Source organism: Manacus candei, unplaced genomic scaffold, assembly GCF_025592945.1.
Source record: "Manacus candei isolate 608988 ecotype Guabito, Panama unplaced genomic scaffold, ASM2559294v1 h1tg000002l, whole genome shotgun sequence".
NCBI classification, from domain to species: Eukaryota; Metazoa; Chordata; class Aves; order Passeriformes; family Pipridae; genus Manacus; species Manacus candei.
The window spans coordinates 5,415,377-5,431,259 of record NW_026138050.1 but is presented as its reverse complement, the minus strand read 5'-3'; the positions used below and the strand labels follow the sequence as shown (position 1 = coordinate 5,431,259).

At 53.1% G+C, this 15,883-nt stretch overlaps 1 protein-coding gene across 1 annotated transcript; it reads left to right on the top strand.

Moving 5' to 3' along the window:
• Positions 1-298: 298 nt before the first annotated feature.
• On the top strand, positions 299-14,095 carry MAFK (MAF bZIP transcription factor K). Its single transcript, XM_051777411.1, has 3 exons — positions 299-460; positions 8,398-8,477; positions 9,609-14,095. The coding sequence occupies exons 2-3, from the start codon at positions 8,442-8,444 to the stop codon at positions 10,041-10,043; spliced, it is 471 nt and encodes a 156-aa protein (XP_051633371.1). The 5' UTR covers positions 299-460; positions 8,398-8,441; the 3' UTR covers positions 10,044-14,095.
• Positions 14,096-15,883: the final 1,788 nt, after the last annotated feature.

Sequence of the window (15,883 nt, the reverse complement as noted above, 5' to 3'; positions counted from 1 at the left end):
GATGTGGATGGGAATGAGGATGGGGACTTGGATCGGGATGAGGGGGGGATGAGGATGGGATGGGAATGAGGATGGGAACGAGGATGCAGACAGGGATGAGGATGGCGATGTACATCGGGACGAGGGCAGGGACGGGGATCGGCTACGTGCCGAAGGCAGCGCCGCGCCCCGCCCCGCGCCCTTCCCCATGAATGAACGGCGCGGGCGGTGCCGGCGGTGACGCGGCCGCGGGGCCGGGCCGGGCGGTGACGCGGCCGTGACGCGCCATGCCGGAAGCGGCGGGGGCGCTGGTTGGTCGGCGGCGCGGCGGGGGGGAGGCGGCCGCCCCGCGCTTGTTGTTGTCCGCGGGACTCGCTGGCAGCGAGGGAGGAGGGAGCCGCGCAGCGCCCCCGCCGCCGCCCCCGCGCCCCCCTCGCCCCCGCCGCCGCCCCCGCCACGGGGCGCTCCCGCCGGCACGCAGGTGAGGAGCCGCCCGGGGCGCGGCGCGGCGGGGGCGAGGCGGGTGGGTCGGAGTCGGGAGCGGGGGGGTGGCCGCGCGTTGCCCGCCGATCGCGGCGGGGGGGGGGAAGGGGCGGCTCGGCCCGGTCCGGCCCGGTCCCGGCTCGGTCCGGTCGGGTCCGGTTGGGCGCGGGCGGGCGGGGCGGGCGAGGTAAAAGTGCTGAGTCACCACCGCGCCGGGCACGTGGTGCCGCCGCCCCTCGCACCGGGCCGGGCCGGGCGCGCACGTGGGGCCCGCGGGGGGCGAGGGGCGGCGGCCCCGCCGTGGGGGGAGCGGGGAGGGAGGGGGGTCGGGGCGCGCTGCCCGCGCCCGCCGAGTGGCCCCCGAAACCCCCGGGGGGGCGGGGGCGCGGCGGCCCCGCGGTCACACCTTCCCCGTCCCCTCGCACCGGCGCGGGGCCGGCAGCGCTCAGCGCCCGCGGGACGGGGCCGGCGACACCCCCGCACCCCCGGGGACGCGGGGCCAGGGGTCCCCCGGGTGTGCGCCGGGGTGATGCTTTCCCGTCTCTTGTTGTTATTTTTCTCCCCCCGCCGCCCCCGAGGATGAGCGCGCTGCCTGCTTCTGCCTTTGAATGGCTCTTAAAATACATGTGAGGAAACCTGTTGTGACGCCGCGCGCTCCGCTGACTAAAAATAGAAGCTTTTGTAGTACGGAGGGAGCCGGGGCGCAGCCGGGGACGGGCAGCGTGGCCGCGGCGGTGGCCGGGCGTGGTGGCAGCTCCGGGAGCCGCTCTCTGGTCCCGGGTTATCGGGCAGGAGCAGCCGCCGGCGGGAAACGCCAGGCGGGAGCCTCGCTGCCCGTCGGATGGGCTGGGGGTCAGGGCTTATCTCTGCTGAGCACAGCTGCTTTTTGGGTCGAAAGAGCGAGAGGTGCGTGGTGTGTTCAGGCTGGTCCCGGAGCCTGCGGGGAGGGATGCGTGTGCATGGGGCCGCCCCGAAAACGGGGCGCTCTGCGGCCGCCCAGGGACTGGCAGTGGGAGGAAAGGGGACGGTGACATTCTGGGAGCGGGCACGGCCGCGTGACTCTCTGGTGGGTGCGGGACGGTTTGGGGATATAATCAGAAGTGGGGTGGGTGGGGGAACCTCTTCAAGCTCCCCGTGACGGCAGTGGCATGAGATGGGAAAACATCCAGGCCACGAGTGAGGGGAACCGAAATCTCCAAATTCTCAGTGTGCCAGGGTCTGTTTGCTTCCTCCTCTTCCTTAGGCTGAGAGCCCGCTCCCTTCCCTCGTGGGCTGCTCCGTGGAGGATTTATTTTACGGATTCTGCTGAAAGCAGGCCATGAGGTCTCAAATTAGGAACGAGCCCCCTTTGGGCAAAGTTGTTACAGAAAAGGGAAAGGCCTCCATTTTCGCTTTCACCTGGCCGCCCCCTCCTTTGCCAGCGCACCTAAAGCTGAGCTGGGACTGCGGAGGGCGGAGAGAGCCAGTGAGAGCAAAGTGTTTCCCTGAAAAGCTGCACGCCCTTTTCTTGCACTTTCAGTTTTTATAAGCCCTGTGGCGGATAAGCTCAGCCCTGCGCCCCAGCCCAGCGTGTCGTGCCGTGGTGCTGTCGGGGGGTTTTAGCAGCGAACGAGTTTTACCTTGTGATTTTTTTTTTTTTTCCCCACTGACGAAAGGCGCGCGCGTCCCTCCGCTTTTCCCCCCTCTCCTTCCGTGTGTCCTCCCGGTGCTGCCTGCGGAGAACCCTTCCTCGAGCCTTCCTCGTGCAGTCACTTCCTAGGGGTGATGGACGCCGCGGCTGCCCAATGGCAGCGCGCAGGGCTGCGCGGCACCGGAGTTAACTCTGCTCCTGCCCGGCCGAGGTGCCGGACGTCGGGCTGGCGGCGACGGGGCTGCTGCCGCAGGGTTGGGCACACCGTGACTCCCGCCGTCGGGACACTCTGCAGGCTCTGAGCCTGTCAGGGCTTGGAACCTGAGCCCTCTTAAATGTTCCCCGGCTGTATTACGCCAGGCTCGTGCCTTGCTTCAGAAGTGTTTCTGAACCAGAGACAGAAATTTGTTGGCAATTTGGTTTTGGTTTTTTTTTTTTTTTTTTTGCTTGCCTGTCAAGGACAGCGTGCTTTGTCATGTTTTATGTCATTTCTGCGCCGTCGCCCGTCTCGGCAATCTGTTGCGGCGCAGAGTTCAGTACTGCTGTGTGCCTCCTGAAAGGGAAAAATACAGATCAGCTTGATACACTCTGATTTCCATCAGCATTGGGAGATGATTAATGGCGTGGAATGTGCTGCAGGACTTGGTATTGAAAATCTCTAGCTGTGTGAGATGTTTGGGAAGCGAAGAAAGGACAGCTGGGAGCGCTGGCCCCTGCGGCAGTCGGGGTTTGTGGGATAAGCTTGCTCGCTGATCATTTTTGTAAACATCCAGCTGTGAAATACTTGAGCGGTGCGAGCACTTTCAATTATCAGGAAGTTTCAGGCTCAGCACCCTGTAGAGATGAACATGCAGTTTCCACTTCTGTCTCAGCTATTGTTTGAGGCTATCTTCAAACTTCGGCAGAGAGTCTTCCAAGCATGAAGCAAGCACAAGCGATGCAATGCTCTGTGACCATCAACCCAAGGACTGGGGGGGAAAGGCAGTAATGAGAGCGATTACCCTGACACTGTGCTCCCAAGCAGAGGATGCCACTGCTTTGCAATATTGCAGGACGCCAAATAGTGATGCCACTATGTCCCACTGTTAGCAGTCGGTGAAGGTGTCTGACTTGATGGCTGGCACGTGGGGTCAGGAGCAGCAAAGTCAGGAACCCCAGTCCCAGCTGTGCCCCAGGATCTGGCTGTGTGTCCAAGCAAGTTATTTGTTGCTTGGTGGCTCATCTTGTGTGGCTGGGGGAGATGCATCTCTGGGCTAGTGATTGCTGAGGTGTAATTCCAGTATATCTCTGTCACCACATTTTATAAGTGTGTGATGGAAAAAGTGCTGTAAACTTGTCAGTACCAGGGCTGGCTGTCACATACCTTTCCCCTTCAGCCACCTCCTCCATGAAGTTTCAGAGGTGACACACAGGCGTACCCGCCTGGTACTCCATATCCCTGCTCCCTAACCACAGGCTCTCTGCAGCATCTGACTAGGTTGTTTACTAAACCACTGAAGATTATCTGATCCGTGTCCAGGCTTCCCCAGAGAGTGCCTCAGAGAGCTGTGTCCTGGCAGCTCTTAAATGTGCTCTGAAGGTTCCTGAATCTCCTCTTTGCTGCTGGATGCTGGTTCCGATCCATAAGGGAAATGGAAAGCTGGCCAGCTGGGCGAGGGCTGCGTGGAGCTCCTCTAGAACAGTAAACAGTGACTCACCCCCTCCTTGTGTCTTCTCTCTCTTCATGTCAAATATATTGCCTCGCATATGCTTCTCTACTCTCTGATTCACACCACCAGCCTGTCCCTCCCCGCTCTCATTACAAATGAGTGACAAGCGTCAGTCTGCCTTACAGGATGTGTGAAGGTTGTCAGAGCAGGAGAATGGATTTTTGAATGATGGGGAGAAGGATGGTGCTCTGCCTACCATGCTGCAATGTGCTGGAAATCCATGTTGTGCCTCCGAGTGGCAGAGGCACGGCGATGAAGACTGAAGCATCTGTAGTTCCCTTCACCTATCAGCTCAGATCTCCTTGGTAGGCACGTCCCTTTGGCTGCTGCTCTGGAGCTGGGAATAACTTGCGGATAAATGAGAAATTTAAACAGCTGCCTAGGAATTAAATGGCTGCATTTGGGAATGAGTAGAGTGTTCCCTGCATAGCTGTTGGTGCTGTATTGAGACGTGATGGCAGAGATCCCCGTCGCTGCTTGAACCTTGCGCTGTTTTTCTGCCCTCGGGAAGTTGTCGCTGGCTTGGCGGAAGGTGAGGGTTGCATGTTTTCAGTTTGCTGTATGTGTGTGAGAATGGAAGCTAAACACCAGCAGGGCTGCCTGCCAGGTGCTCATGTTCTGGCCAGGGTTGTCTTTCAGCGTAGAAAGAGTTTTAAAATTCGAGTTCATCTCCAGTTGTTGGGTGTCGGCAGCGACTTTATAGTAATTCCTTAATGTGTAACGCTCTTGGAAAGCCCTGTAGCGTGGAAAGTCTGAAATCTCACTCTGGCATGTTTTCTTTCTTAATTGCAAGCCTTGTGTGGAAAGCTGTGTCCTGCTTCTGCCTGAGTCAGGCTTTCTGCTGTCTTTCCCTTTCAAAGCAAAGGAACTGCAGATCTCTCGGTGGTCTAAGCTGAGACTGCCAGGCTTAGGATGTCAGCTGGAGACCTCCAGGTTTTTGGGAGGATGCTGCAAGAGGCATAGGAGTTGTCTGAGAGAGGGAGAGGGCGTTGGCAAGGCTGTCAATGGGTAACTTTATTGCAGAATTACAAGGGCTCTTTATGTAACCCACAGTCAAAACACTTGCTGTAAATACGAGCGTGAAACTGCTCTGGAAAAGCCTTTTCCCCTCACAGTTGGTGTATTACTACTCACTGCTTTATTGATGTAGCGTTCAAAGTGTGTCGTACTGCTTACAGAGCAGGATGTAACACGGTCCTTGTTCCAAAAAGCTGAGCTCCTAATTTTAGATGTGATGCAGCAAACGCAATTAAGGAAAGAAGGGCAGGAGTAGGGTAAAGACTAAAAGGGTTCTAATAATCAAATTGCAGGCAGGTTCCCAGAAGACCCCTGTGCAGCATGTTTAGGGAATGTTGCTGGGTAGGACTTGTTTGCGGAATGGTTTATGATTTTGTTGTGGATTTTACTTCCTATCTGTGGGAGATGCCATGCTGATTTTAGTAGCTTGTTAGTAGCTGAATAGTCCCAAATAGTTCTGATGAGAAGGAGTTAGTAGATGGGGAGATGGAGCCTGAGGCCCTGGAGGGCTGCTGGTGAGGGTTGTGAGTGTAGTTGTATTGGTTTCGAGCAGAGCCTGGACCACATCTGTGCCTTCACCTAGTGCAGAGATAAGACTCTTCCTGGCACTGGAGTCTTGAGTGTGAGGCTTGAGCCTGTTTGAGTATTTCTGCTTGTGTTATGGAACCCTGCCCTTTGGGTCGGGGCAGCCCCCAGTCTCCCACCCTTCAAGAGGGTCTGGTATCACTATTCCTTATGGTGCCCTGAACCTTCTCATTCATTTCTGTGCCAGCAGTGGCTCTGGCCCATCACCCCTGGTGCAGTAGGATGGATCCCCGCCTATCTTGGGGGGGTGCCCTGGTGTGCAGGGGGAGACAGGTGTGCAGCAGAAGACTCTGTACCGAGCATCTGTGCTGTCTGTCCTCTGAGGAATGTGCAGGGTAAGGAGCTGTTGCTTTGGTGACATGGAGCAACAGGTGACCAGAAGGGATTTCATCATGCAGAGCTGGAGCATTGCTTGGGGTGGCAGGTGAGCCCACATGCTGACCCCCTCTGAGGAAACCTCCCCCCTCGGCTCGTGTTTTCCATGGTACTTTACATTTCTTTCCATCTCTGCGCAGCCAAGTGGCCCCGTTCAGTTTTTCCATCGGCTGGCGTAGAAAACGCTTTGAAGACGCGCTGGGTGAGGATCAAAAGGCTTTTTGTGCAGTTGGTGGGTGTGACACGGGGCTGTCGTTGGCCTCCCCCTCCTTTTTGCCTTTCCTTTTCCGGCGTTAGCAGCGCGGCGTGCGGCCAGCGCGCCCAGCGTGCCCCTTCCCTTGTAGGGATGGGGGTGGCGAGGGAGGGGGGATGCCGCTGAGGGAAGGAAGAGTTTCTGATGCTGTGGGAATGTGAGCGCTCAAACTCTGTAAACAGCTGGTGACTCACTGCATAACTATGGCACCAACTGCCTGCGGCCCGGCGCTGCGCCTCTGCAGGGAGGGGGCTGCCGGCCCTTTCCTCTACGCACTGGCAGCGCCTCTGCGCTCCTCAACTCTGAGACGAGTCCTCCTGGCCAAGACAAGGAGCTTTTTCCTTCCTCCCGACTGCTAGGGCCTACGTCTGCGCCTCCGGCCGGGAGGTAGGGGTGGGCAGCAAATGCCTGGTGCGGCGGGGAAGCGATGGATGGACGGCAAAAGGGCAGTGCTGGGATCTGAAGAAGTGCCTGTGCTCGCAGGGGATCCTGCCCTTCTGAAGAGCACAAAGTGTGGCAGGTGCTCCCCCATCCTTTGGAGGCAGCTGCAGGGGGCTGAGACTTGCCCCTGTGACCAGCCCAGCAAGGCAGGGGCTGCAATTTCAGGTCTGCCTGGGGTGGGGTTCAGTGCTGGAGGAGAGCAGGGAAGGACTTGGTGATGCTCTAGAAAATGCAGTGCACACCAGTTGCTGTAAGTGGTCCATTCATCACAGAGCATCTTGGCTTGTGCGCTGTGCGGCTGTCCTTGTCCCTCCTCCAGACATGGAGAGCTGTGCTGTCTCGGGCTTAAAAATAGAGGAGGCGCCTAAATACACTCCCTAATATCTAGGATAGTATCTTGCAGCTCTGCACTTACAGGATTATTTTTTTCCTCTCCTGCTCTTCATCTTGATCTTTACGTAAGTCGTGTGATGATGAGGTGTCTTGACTGATAAAATTCAAGTGACAGCAGCACGGGCTGAGCCAGCACCTTCACCCACCCAGCTCCCAACCAGTCCTCACGCCCCACCTTTGCACCCCCCAAATCCCGCTACCCCTGTTTGCAGATATGAATGAGTTTGTTTACTCTCCGACGACCTCGTGATGTCTTTGCACAGACATGACCTGAAGTCATTATTGCTTTTGGGCTTCTCTGTTTCCATGGTGACTGTCTCCGGGTTGGCTACTTTCCCAAGGTCACCATGGCAACTATCAGAAGGGAATCATGCTTGGGATGCTTTGGCTGGATTTTTCATGAATGATTAGGATGTGTGACACGATGCAGACGTGGAAATGGGGAGGGTTTGGGCTGGGCTGGAGAAGGTGGGGGGAGAGAGAGGACTCCCGCCAGACAGGCTGCACTCTGCGGTGCTGCGGGTGTGCGGCCCTCGAAGCCGCCCTGCGTCGGGGGGGCCCGGCGCCTCGCCCCCTCCCCGCTGGGGAGCCATAGGCAGAGGCTGTGATGGTGGCGCGGTTGTGGTCGCCTCGCTCGCGGTAGGTACCCGTCGGAGCGTCGTGCTGCCATCACCGCAGGGCGAAGGGTTTGGGTGGAGGTGCGGGCAGGTGAATTTTCGGCAAGGCGCTGGTCGAAGGGGTGTAGTCGCCAGCTAAGGTGAGAGTGAAGGGCAACGTCGCGGCAGGGGACAGTCTGCCTGTCGATGGACATGCCTCCACGTCACTAGATACATCAAGCAGGTCAGCTCTCGCAGCCCGGGGCTGGAGGATCGGGAAGCAACAGTCTTGGTGTGTTGGGAGAGGCAAACTCCTGCCTGGCTTTGTTATCGGGGGCTTTTGTTTCTGTTGTTCGGGTTTTCTGGTGGCGTCTCCTTTGGGTGGGGACAGCGCTGGAAGCAGGTTACAAACCAGGCAGCTTCTTTCTGGGTTGCTGGTTCAATTTCGAGCTGGGTTAATAATCATCAAAATAAGAATGAAGGGAGTTGTTGTCTTGTGGCTTTTCAGTGCCTTTTATGAGCGGAGGTAACTCTTAATTCAGTCCCTAATAGGCCATTTGGAGCGTCTGGGATTCCTCCGGAGGGAGGTGGCGGGGCCTGAGAGGCCACGCTCTGTGCTCCCCTTGGGAAGGGGTGGCACATGGCAAGGCGCTGTGTGGTGCTTAGTGTGACTGTTGTTTATGGGTGTTCTTCCCCCTCCTCCCTGCCCTGTCTTCCCTGCTGGATCTGTAGTTAATAGCAAAATATGAGGTCTTAAGTGTTGGGAAGCAATGCGCTTGTCAACACAAATGTCTGAATCCATCGCAGTGCTTCAAACAACTGTGTGGTTATTTCTTCCAGTGGTGGTCGAGTTGGGAGTTTGGGCCACCGTGTTTGGTATCTTCTTCCTGCCTTCGTCTCTGAGATTAACCTATAAATCTTGTTTTGTTTTCCCAGTTGCAATTTCTGAGCAGTTTTGTCCGGAAGACTGTGCTCAGGTTATGACGACTAATCCCAAACCGAACAAGGCATTAAAGGTAGGCAAGAAGGCTGGGTGAGTGGGGCTGGGTGGCCAGGGAGGCTGTTGTGGAACTGTGCAATGTTGGGTCGTACATGAGTATGCTGATACAATTTCCCACTATCTAAAGGAAAGGTTAGGGTAGAAGAATACCAGCGATACCCAGAAAGAGGTCTGAAGTCTCTGGGATGGCGTGGAGGCTGGTGTATCCCAGTTGCCTATCCAAGAAACTTCTGAGTATAGCAGGTATTGGCAGCATCCTGAAACCACTGCTCCCAGGCTTGAAGTACTTTTAGTCTCAGGACTGGGAGGCACTGGGGAAGAGATGTATTCAGCTGGTGTCTCTGATATCTATGAGAAAGTAAATGCCTCGGACATGCCAGCATGGTGGTGGTCTGTGCATGGGCTGTGCATGCATTGTTGAAATTTCTTTCCAGTGTTTTAGCTCTTCATTCCATATGTACTTCAGTCTCTGAAAAGACAAAAGGATGGTGTCTTAAAAGTTCAGGATTCAGTGATATTAAAGGTCTTCTCGATTCTACGATTCTGAAAATAATGGTGATGGCAAACCTGCTTGACAAAAGGCACAAGGCCTTGGTGTGGTTTCCTCATGTAACTTCACTCTGGCCTGTGCCCCAGCATAACCAAATCAGGCTGTGTCCTTGAAGCCAAGCAGGGTTGGTTTTGTTCACTGCTCAAATGAGCAAAACGAAAAGCCATAAAATGCTGAATTAAGCCCTGCACACAAGCAGCTATTCTGCTTTTGAGATGCTGCACTAGTATCCCAACATAATGCTGCGAAAAGGTGTCATCTTTAATATTCAGTGTGAATTTTGGGTCCTGACCAAGGGCTTCACAAACAAAAGGCTTCATCTGGCTTTACGTTTATCTCCTTGAAAATCTTGCTGTTGGGTTCACACCACTTTCTCTGACCTAAGAGGGTTACCCAAACTCAGATGACAGCAGCACTCAGATCTCTGCAATGTTTAACCCAGATGTTTTAGTGGAGCTTGTGCTCTTTACAGCACTGCAGGGGTGTTTTCCAGGTAGGGCTGTCACATTGCCGAGGGGTGGCCTTGTCCCCTTTCTGCTGTCCAGAACGTCCGTTCGCGTAGGGTTGCTGCTACCCCTGTGCTGTTGGTATTTGCAGGTAAAGGAGGAGTCAGGAGAGAATGCCCCAGTGCTGAGTGATGATGAACTCGTGTCAATGTCCGTACGGGAGCTGAACCAGCACCTGAGGGGTCTCACCAAAGAGGAGGTCATCCGTCTGAAGCAGCGGAGACGCACGCTGAAGAACCGGGGCTACGCTGCCAGCTGCCGCATCAAGCGCGTGACTCAGAAAGAGGAGCTCGAGAGGCAGCGGGTTGAGCTGCAGCAAGAGGTGGAGAAGCTGGCCAGAGAAAACAGCAGCATGAAGCTAGAGCTGGATGCCTTGCGCTCCAAGTACGAAGCACTCCAGACCTTTGCTCGTACCGTGGCGCGAGGGCCTATTACCCCGACCAAAGTTGCCACCACCAGTGTCATCACCATCGTGAAATCAGCCGAAATCTCATCCAGTTCTGTGCCGTTTTCAGCAGCGTCCTAGTGCCCTCGGTGGGGGGAACTAGCAGCCTTTCAGAGGGGAGGGGATAAGGCTCTTATGCATTGTTCCGGAGTCCTTGGTCATGTCAAGAATTGGCATTTTAAGAATTCTCTTCCAAAAGTGCAAAAAATAGAAGAAAAAAAAAAAAGAAAACGAGAAAAACAAACAAACCCAAAGGGTTCCTACAAAGGGAACTTAACTGGCTGCTTCTGTCTGGACTCAGTGGCTCCATCAACCTCTCGTGTCCAGGATTTGAGCTCTGTATGCAGTACAAATTGCAAGATCTGCTTCCTCCTTCCCCCTGTGTCCACAAACCCCTCTCAGCTGTGGGGAGCTTTCCAGCTGGGAGAAGATACCTGAGGAGCCTCCGGAGTCTTCGTGAATGATGCTCAAGAACCAGGAAACAGATGGACTGTAGAAATCATCATGTGAGATGAATGTATGGGAAAAAGAGTTTCCTTTAGTGGCCTCCTACTCCTTGTAAGAAGGGTCTCCCCTACCTTCCCCACTTCCATCTGATATTACGAGGGCAGGGATATAGGCTCTTTGGATTTGATTTCATCGTGGTATGAGTGGATGGGAGTGGGAGGACGATGGAGACTAATGCTTGGGTCTGACCACACCCATTAGGAATAACCTTTTGTTTTTGATCCATGCTGTTAAATTATGGAAAAATATATATTTTACATATTTTAATATGCCCCATTACCTGTGTGGCCTGTAAAAACTACATTGCAGCCTCCTATATTCCAAGCCCAAGTTTCCCAATAGCTCCTTCCCAAAGGTGTGCCTGTGAATTGGGTATATTTATGCAGTTTATTTCTTCCAAATGATCCACAGTCTTGAAGCAGCAGCTTTTTTTTCCTGGATTCCCTGAAGCTTAGGGGAGGGAGGCACAGTAAATGCTGTGAATGAAGAGCAGTGTGATGGGGAGGAGAAGGGGAGATGAGGAGGAAAAATGCTGCAAGTATTACTGGTGGAGGCAGAACTGGCTGTGAGAGAAGGTGGGACAGTTCTGCTGGGATCAGCACTATGAGAAGGGGTTTGTGCAGCGTATTTCAGAAGGATGTTTTTAAAGCACTGAAGTGTAACTAGAGGGCAATAGTATTCAGACAGGAGGAGAGAAGTTTTAGAGTCTCCTCTTTGACAAAAGCATTGGTAGGTTAGCAACGAGCATCCCAGCTGGAGAGCTGTGCTCGACAGTCCTTGATGACCAGAGAAGGGCTATGGGGAGGTCAGATGGGAGCTGGAAGAGTCTTTTCCTCTCCATAGCACATCGGATGCTGAATTTGGGATCCAAAGAGTACAGTGAACAACCCTCAGTGTTCAGACAACCTGTGTGAATGTGACCCTGAAACTTGACGCTTTCTCTTGCCAATGGGTGAATTATCCTGAGAGGTGCATGGAAGGCAGGATGGAAAATGTGTGTGTAGGGGACGGAAGAATTGGGATTGAGAAGTCGTTCGTATGGCTCTGAGCAGTGGTTTGGGAGAGGGATTTCTGGCTTGGCAATGGGCAGGAGGTGGGAAGCTGAAAGGAGGGATTCTGCTGTAGTGCAGCAGCGCTGAAAAGATGAACGTTTCCAGGTCACTGTAAAAAAAAAAATAGCTATGTTGGTGTTTGTGTGTTTTGTTGTTGTTTTTATTTTCTTTTTAAAGTAGGAAAGAAAAGGGACTGTGAGTTTCGTAGGGCAGGTCAGAGACTTGTGGAATGGACGATGCCTGTTGTCACGCAGGTGAGAAGAGAATGAGATTGCTGAAGTTCAAGATGAGGAGAAGAGCTTAGAGAATTTGGGCTCCAGAACAGAAAACAAAGATCACGGAGAATTCATGAGTGTTTTGGACTGAAAGAGAATAAACAAGTGCCACCGTTGTTGCAAAGGGGACAGTGAGCTGGCATCTGACACCCAGTATAATTTGTCGTTTGAGGCTTTGTCTTGCCTTGGATGGCAGTAAGTTAGTGAAGCCCTACTTGTCTTTGGAAGAAGTCGTTAGCTTGCTCTTTCTTTTTTTTTCACCTTGTCATCAGAGTCTCTGGATTTCCCAGGAGGATCCCTTGTGAAATAGGTTAATGAAAAGAAAAACCTCAGACTTGGTTCTCATTCAGTCCTCAACATCGACATCCGTGACCTTACTGAGCCAGAAAGGGTGTCAGTGAAATGCTTCCTGAAGGCTCATTCCCTCTGCCAGATCCACGTGTTATGGAGGGGAGCAGGGAGTTTCCTTCAAGTGATTTTCCAACACATAGAGTTTGGATGACACTTAGTGTTACCTCATTTCTCCTCCACTCCCTCCCTATCTCCAAACAGGCAGATCGATGTCCTGTGTATCAGTACCAGTTATTGACTCCCACAGCAGAAGCTGAGGAAGAGAAAGATGTTACTGTCATTTCCTGGTCCTCTCATGTTCTCCAGCTCACAGACATTGGAAACTTTCCCAGACCTTACAGGTGCCTCCAAAAACAGGCAAATGGAGACTCCTGGCACTGTTGGGGCTTTAAATGAAAACTTTAATGAAAAAGGCCAGTTGACTTGAAAATGCCCAAATGCTTCCAGTCTTTAAAACAGCTCCAGAGCTCCATAACATTCCTGGCTAGATAGGAACACCCTCTGGCTGCCCTTGACACCCCTCTGGGGAAATCAGACCAGTCTCACTAAGGGAGATGGAGGTCCAACTTTGTTCCGTGGGGTCTTCTTGCTGTTGGAATGAGTTGAGAAACATATCTTTATGTGGCACTTCCCTTGTGGCCAAGTATTTCTTTTTTTTCCAGTTCTTGGAAGGGTGCCAAAGGCTTGTCCAAGTGATTGCTAGTTTAGTGCTGGTAGGCACTTAAATCTCTGGTCACTCGATAAAGAACAAGAGGCCTGGGTGTTGTTAAAGCTGTTGATACCATAGCCATGGTAGGTAATCCATATTGGATATCCATAAGGACCACGTGGAAATATTTAAAGAGAGAGAAATATATATATAAATATATAATTATATACATTTTATCGTACAGATTTTTCGTAAAAAAGAAAAAAAATAATTTTTTTTCCAAGTTTGATACTGTAAATCTTTATTAAAAGAAATTGCCAGTCCAGGGCTCCCTGGGTGGTGACCTGGAGGGGAATGAAATGTCCTGGCTAAACTTCCACAGAGGGATCAGAATTGCAAGGTAACGTGGAGGGAGGAATGACCCGAAAGCTGTTGACCGCATTGGAGACCCAGCTCCTCCACCCTCCTCCCTGGAGGGCCCTCCAGCTTGGGGTTGTCGCGTTGCATTCCTCTGGGGTTCGGTTTGTTTCTGTTGTGTTTTATTTTTTGTTTTGTTTTGTTTTGTTTGGCTTTTTTTTTTTTCCCTCTCCGTCCTGCACTTGCTAACCTGACACCCAGGGCGAGTGCGGCGCGTGGCGCTGGCGGCGTTGGGGCGCGTTCCCCCGCAGCCGCGCCTCTCGCTTGTCTCTTTGCTGCAGTAGTTTGGATGCCGGGGCTCCCTTCTCTGCCCCTCTTAGTTTGTTCCCCCGACCCTGCTGAGGAGCGGGGGCTCTGCTTTGTGAGTGCTGGGATCCTCTCCCCTGGGCCTGGCCTTTCTTTGGTTGCTCCCCATCCGCCGCGTGACGTGGGAACCGAGGGCTGGGCGGGAGGCAGGAGAAGACGAAAAGCGTCGTGCAGGGACCGGGAAGGGCATCTCTGTTCTCGTAGACATGTTTGCTGTGCTCTCTGTTGGGAGTGGGGAACCTTTCCCTCCAGGGCAGCTCCATATCCCTTAGAAACAAGTCTCTGCTCTTGCCCAACTCTACTGCAAAGGTCAGAGACCTGGGTGACACGGCAGCGCTGGGACGGCCGGGGAGGGACGGGGCGGGTGGGGAGACGAGCTGTGGCAGGGCCAGGCACGATGCCACGGGAGCATGAGGGATGGCTCAAGACCCCGGGGAGGAGGAGGAGAAGGTGGCAGTTTTTTCTCTCTCGAATCATTTAAACTTCATTGTCATGATTGTTTTTATTTAAAAAGTAAAAAAAAAAAAAAAAGAAAAAAAAAGGAAAAAAAAAGAAAAAAAAGGAAACAAAACAAAACCGAAAAACTTTTGTAATGTGGATTTGTTTTCCTTCGTCTGTATTTCAGTCTGCTGGGGTGTTTCCGTAGATGGTGGATACTTGCTTTCATTTTTTTAATGATAGAAGTCTTCTGTTTTAAGTTGTTTTTTATCACCAGCTCATTCTATCCTCTGTGGTTACTCAGTAATTTCATTTCAATATTTATTTTTGTGCTGCTTTTTTATTATAAAATAAATTATTGATATACCAAGCAATGTGGATTCCTGTTTGTAAGGCGAATAGCCCTGTGTATGTGTCCATTACTTCTCTTGACAGCCACAACGTAATTTATTGCTGTAAATTTAGCTGCAGTGACTGGTTTTTTTGTACCTTTCCAATAAAGCATTTTCTGGTTTCAGACTTGCCCTGGTCTATGGTCAGCGTTTTGGAGCCTGAATTGATCTTCAGTGGAGTGTTTTCCTTGGTTTTTTTGCTGCCTGTCCCCAGTGCAGCACGCAGCTGGTTGCTGGCTGTGGCGCTGCGGTGAGCAGTGTGTTTTTCGGAGGCAGGCTGTGCTAAGGCAAGTGGGATGGCAGCTTGGGCTGTTGCAATTGTCTGACCCAGGCAGGCGGAGCCCATCTCAGCCTTTCTGTGGTGCTTTCTTGGGCTATTTGGAATGTGCTTAAGGGATGGCTCTCGTCTGAGCTGTTTGTCAGGTTGATCCCATGCTCAGACCACGTGTACCTGTTCCTAACCCTGGCTGTGCCTTTGTGCACAATCAGTGGGTGTCTGTGTTAGCACAAGCAGGACTGACAGCTCAGCAGGCACCTGCCTGCAGTCGTGATGCTGAGCAAGGCCACTTGTGGCTTGGAGACACTGTGACCTGTCTTGCAGTGCTGCAGAGAGACACTCTTCTTTCTTTGGGTTGTGAAATATCCCTTCACTGTTTCCACGTGCAACTGCCTGTGAATAAACCCTTACATCAACACTTCATCTTTTTGCTTGTCCCTGTTGGGGCTTTAAAGGGGTGGTACATTGTGCCACTGAGCTCCCAGGGGTTGTGTTGGCTTTGAACTCCTATTCCAAGTGGTTGTTTTTCTTTAGGGGGCAGCTGAAGGGGGAAAACACTTGGCCATATTGACGCAGTAGGTTGGAGGCAGATGGGTGTGTTGGCCAAAGCTGGAATTAGAGGTAGGGCAAAGTGGAGAGGAGCAGGGCTGAAAGGCTTTGTGTGTCAGCAGGTAATGGATGGTCATTAGGTGGGGCCAGGCAGGCTTGGCTGAGCAGGCAGTGGGTGAAGCCTAGGGGGTGATTGCAGTCTCCCTGCTGAGCAAAAAAAGCATCATCAGCTGCTTCAGCTCCTGCCTGAAGAGATGGCAGCAAGGAGCCAGTGACATGGGAGAGGAGAGGGAGGTGGGCCAGTTGTGACTGTTGGAGGCATGGAGGAACATTATTTCAGGAGGAAAAGGGCATGAGGAAGGGTCCAGGTGGAGGTTCAGCAGTGAAAGGAAACTCAACCTTCACCATGCTTAGGGGAGAAGTCTTAGGGAAGGGTCTTTGTGAACAGGGTGGCAAAAGCACAAATCCTGCTCTCTGGTGCAGGTCTGGCAGCCTGTTGCCTGTCAGCAGCTGGGCCCAGGCACTCACTGGTAGGTGTCAGCACCCAAAAAAAGAAGTGTCTGTCTCTGACTGGGTGCTGCATGGTGAGCAGCCATGTGTGAGAGCTGGCTCTGCTGTGGTGCCAGTGGCCACCTTCCTTCCCCTCTGCTTGTAGGGTGGTCAGCCCTAGCTCCTGCAGGTGCAATGACAGGGCGTGCCCTGTGAGGA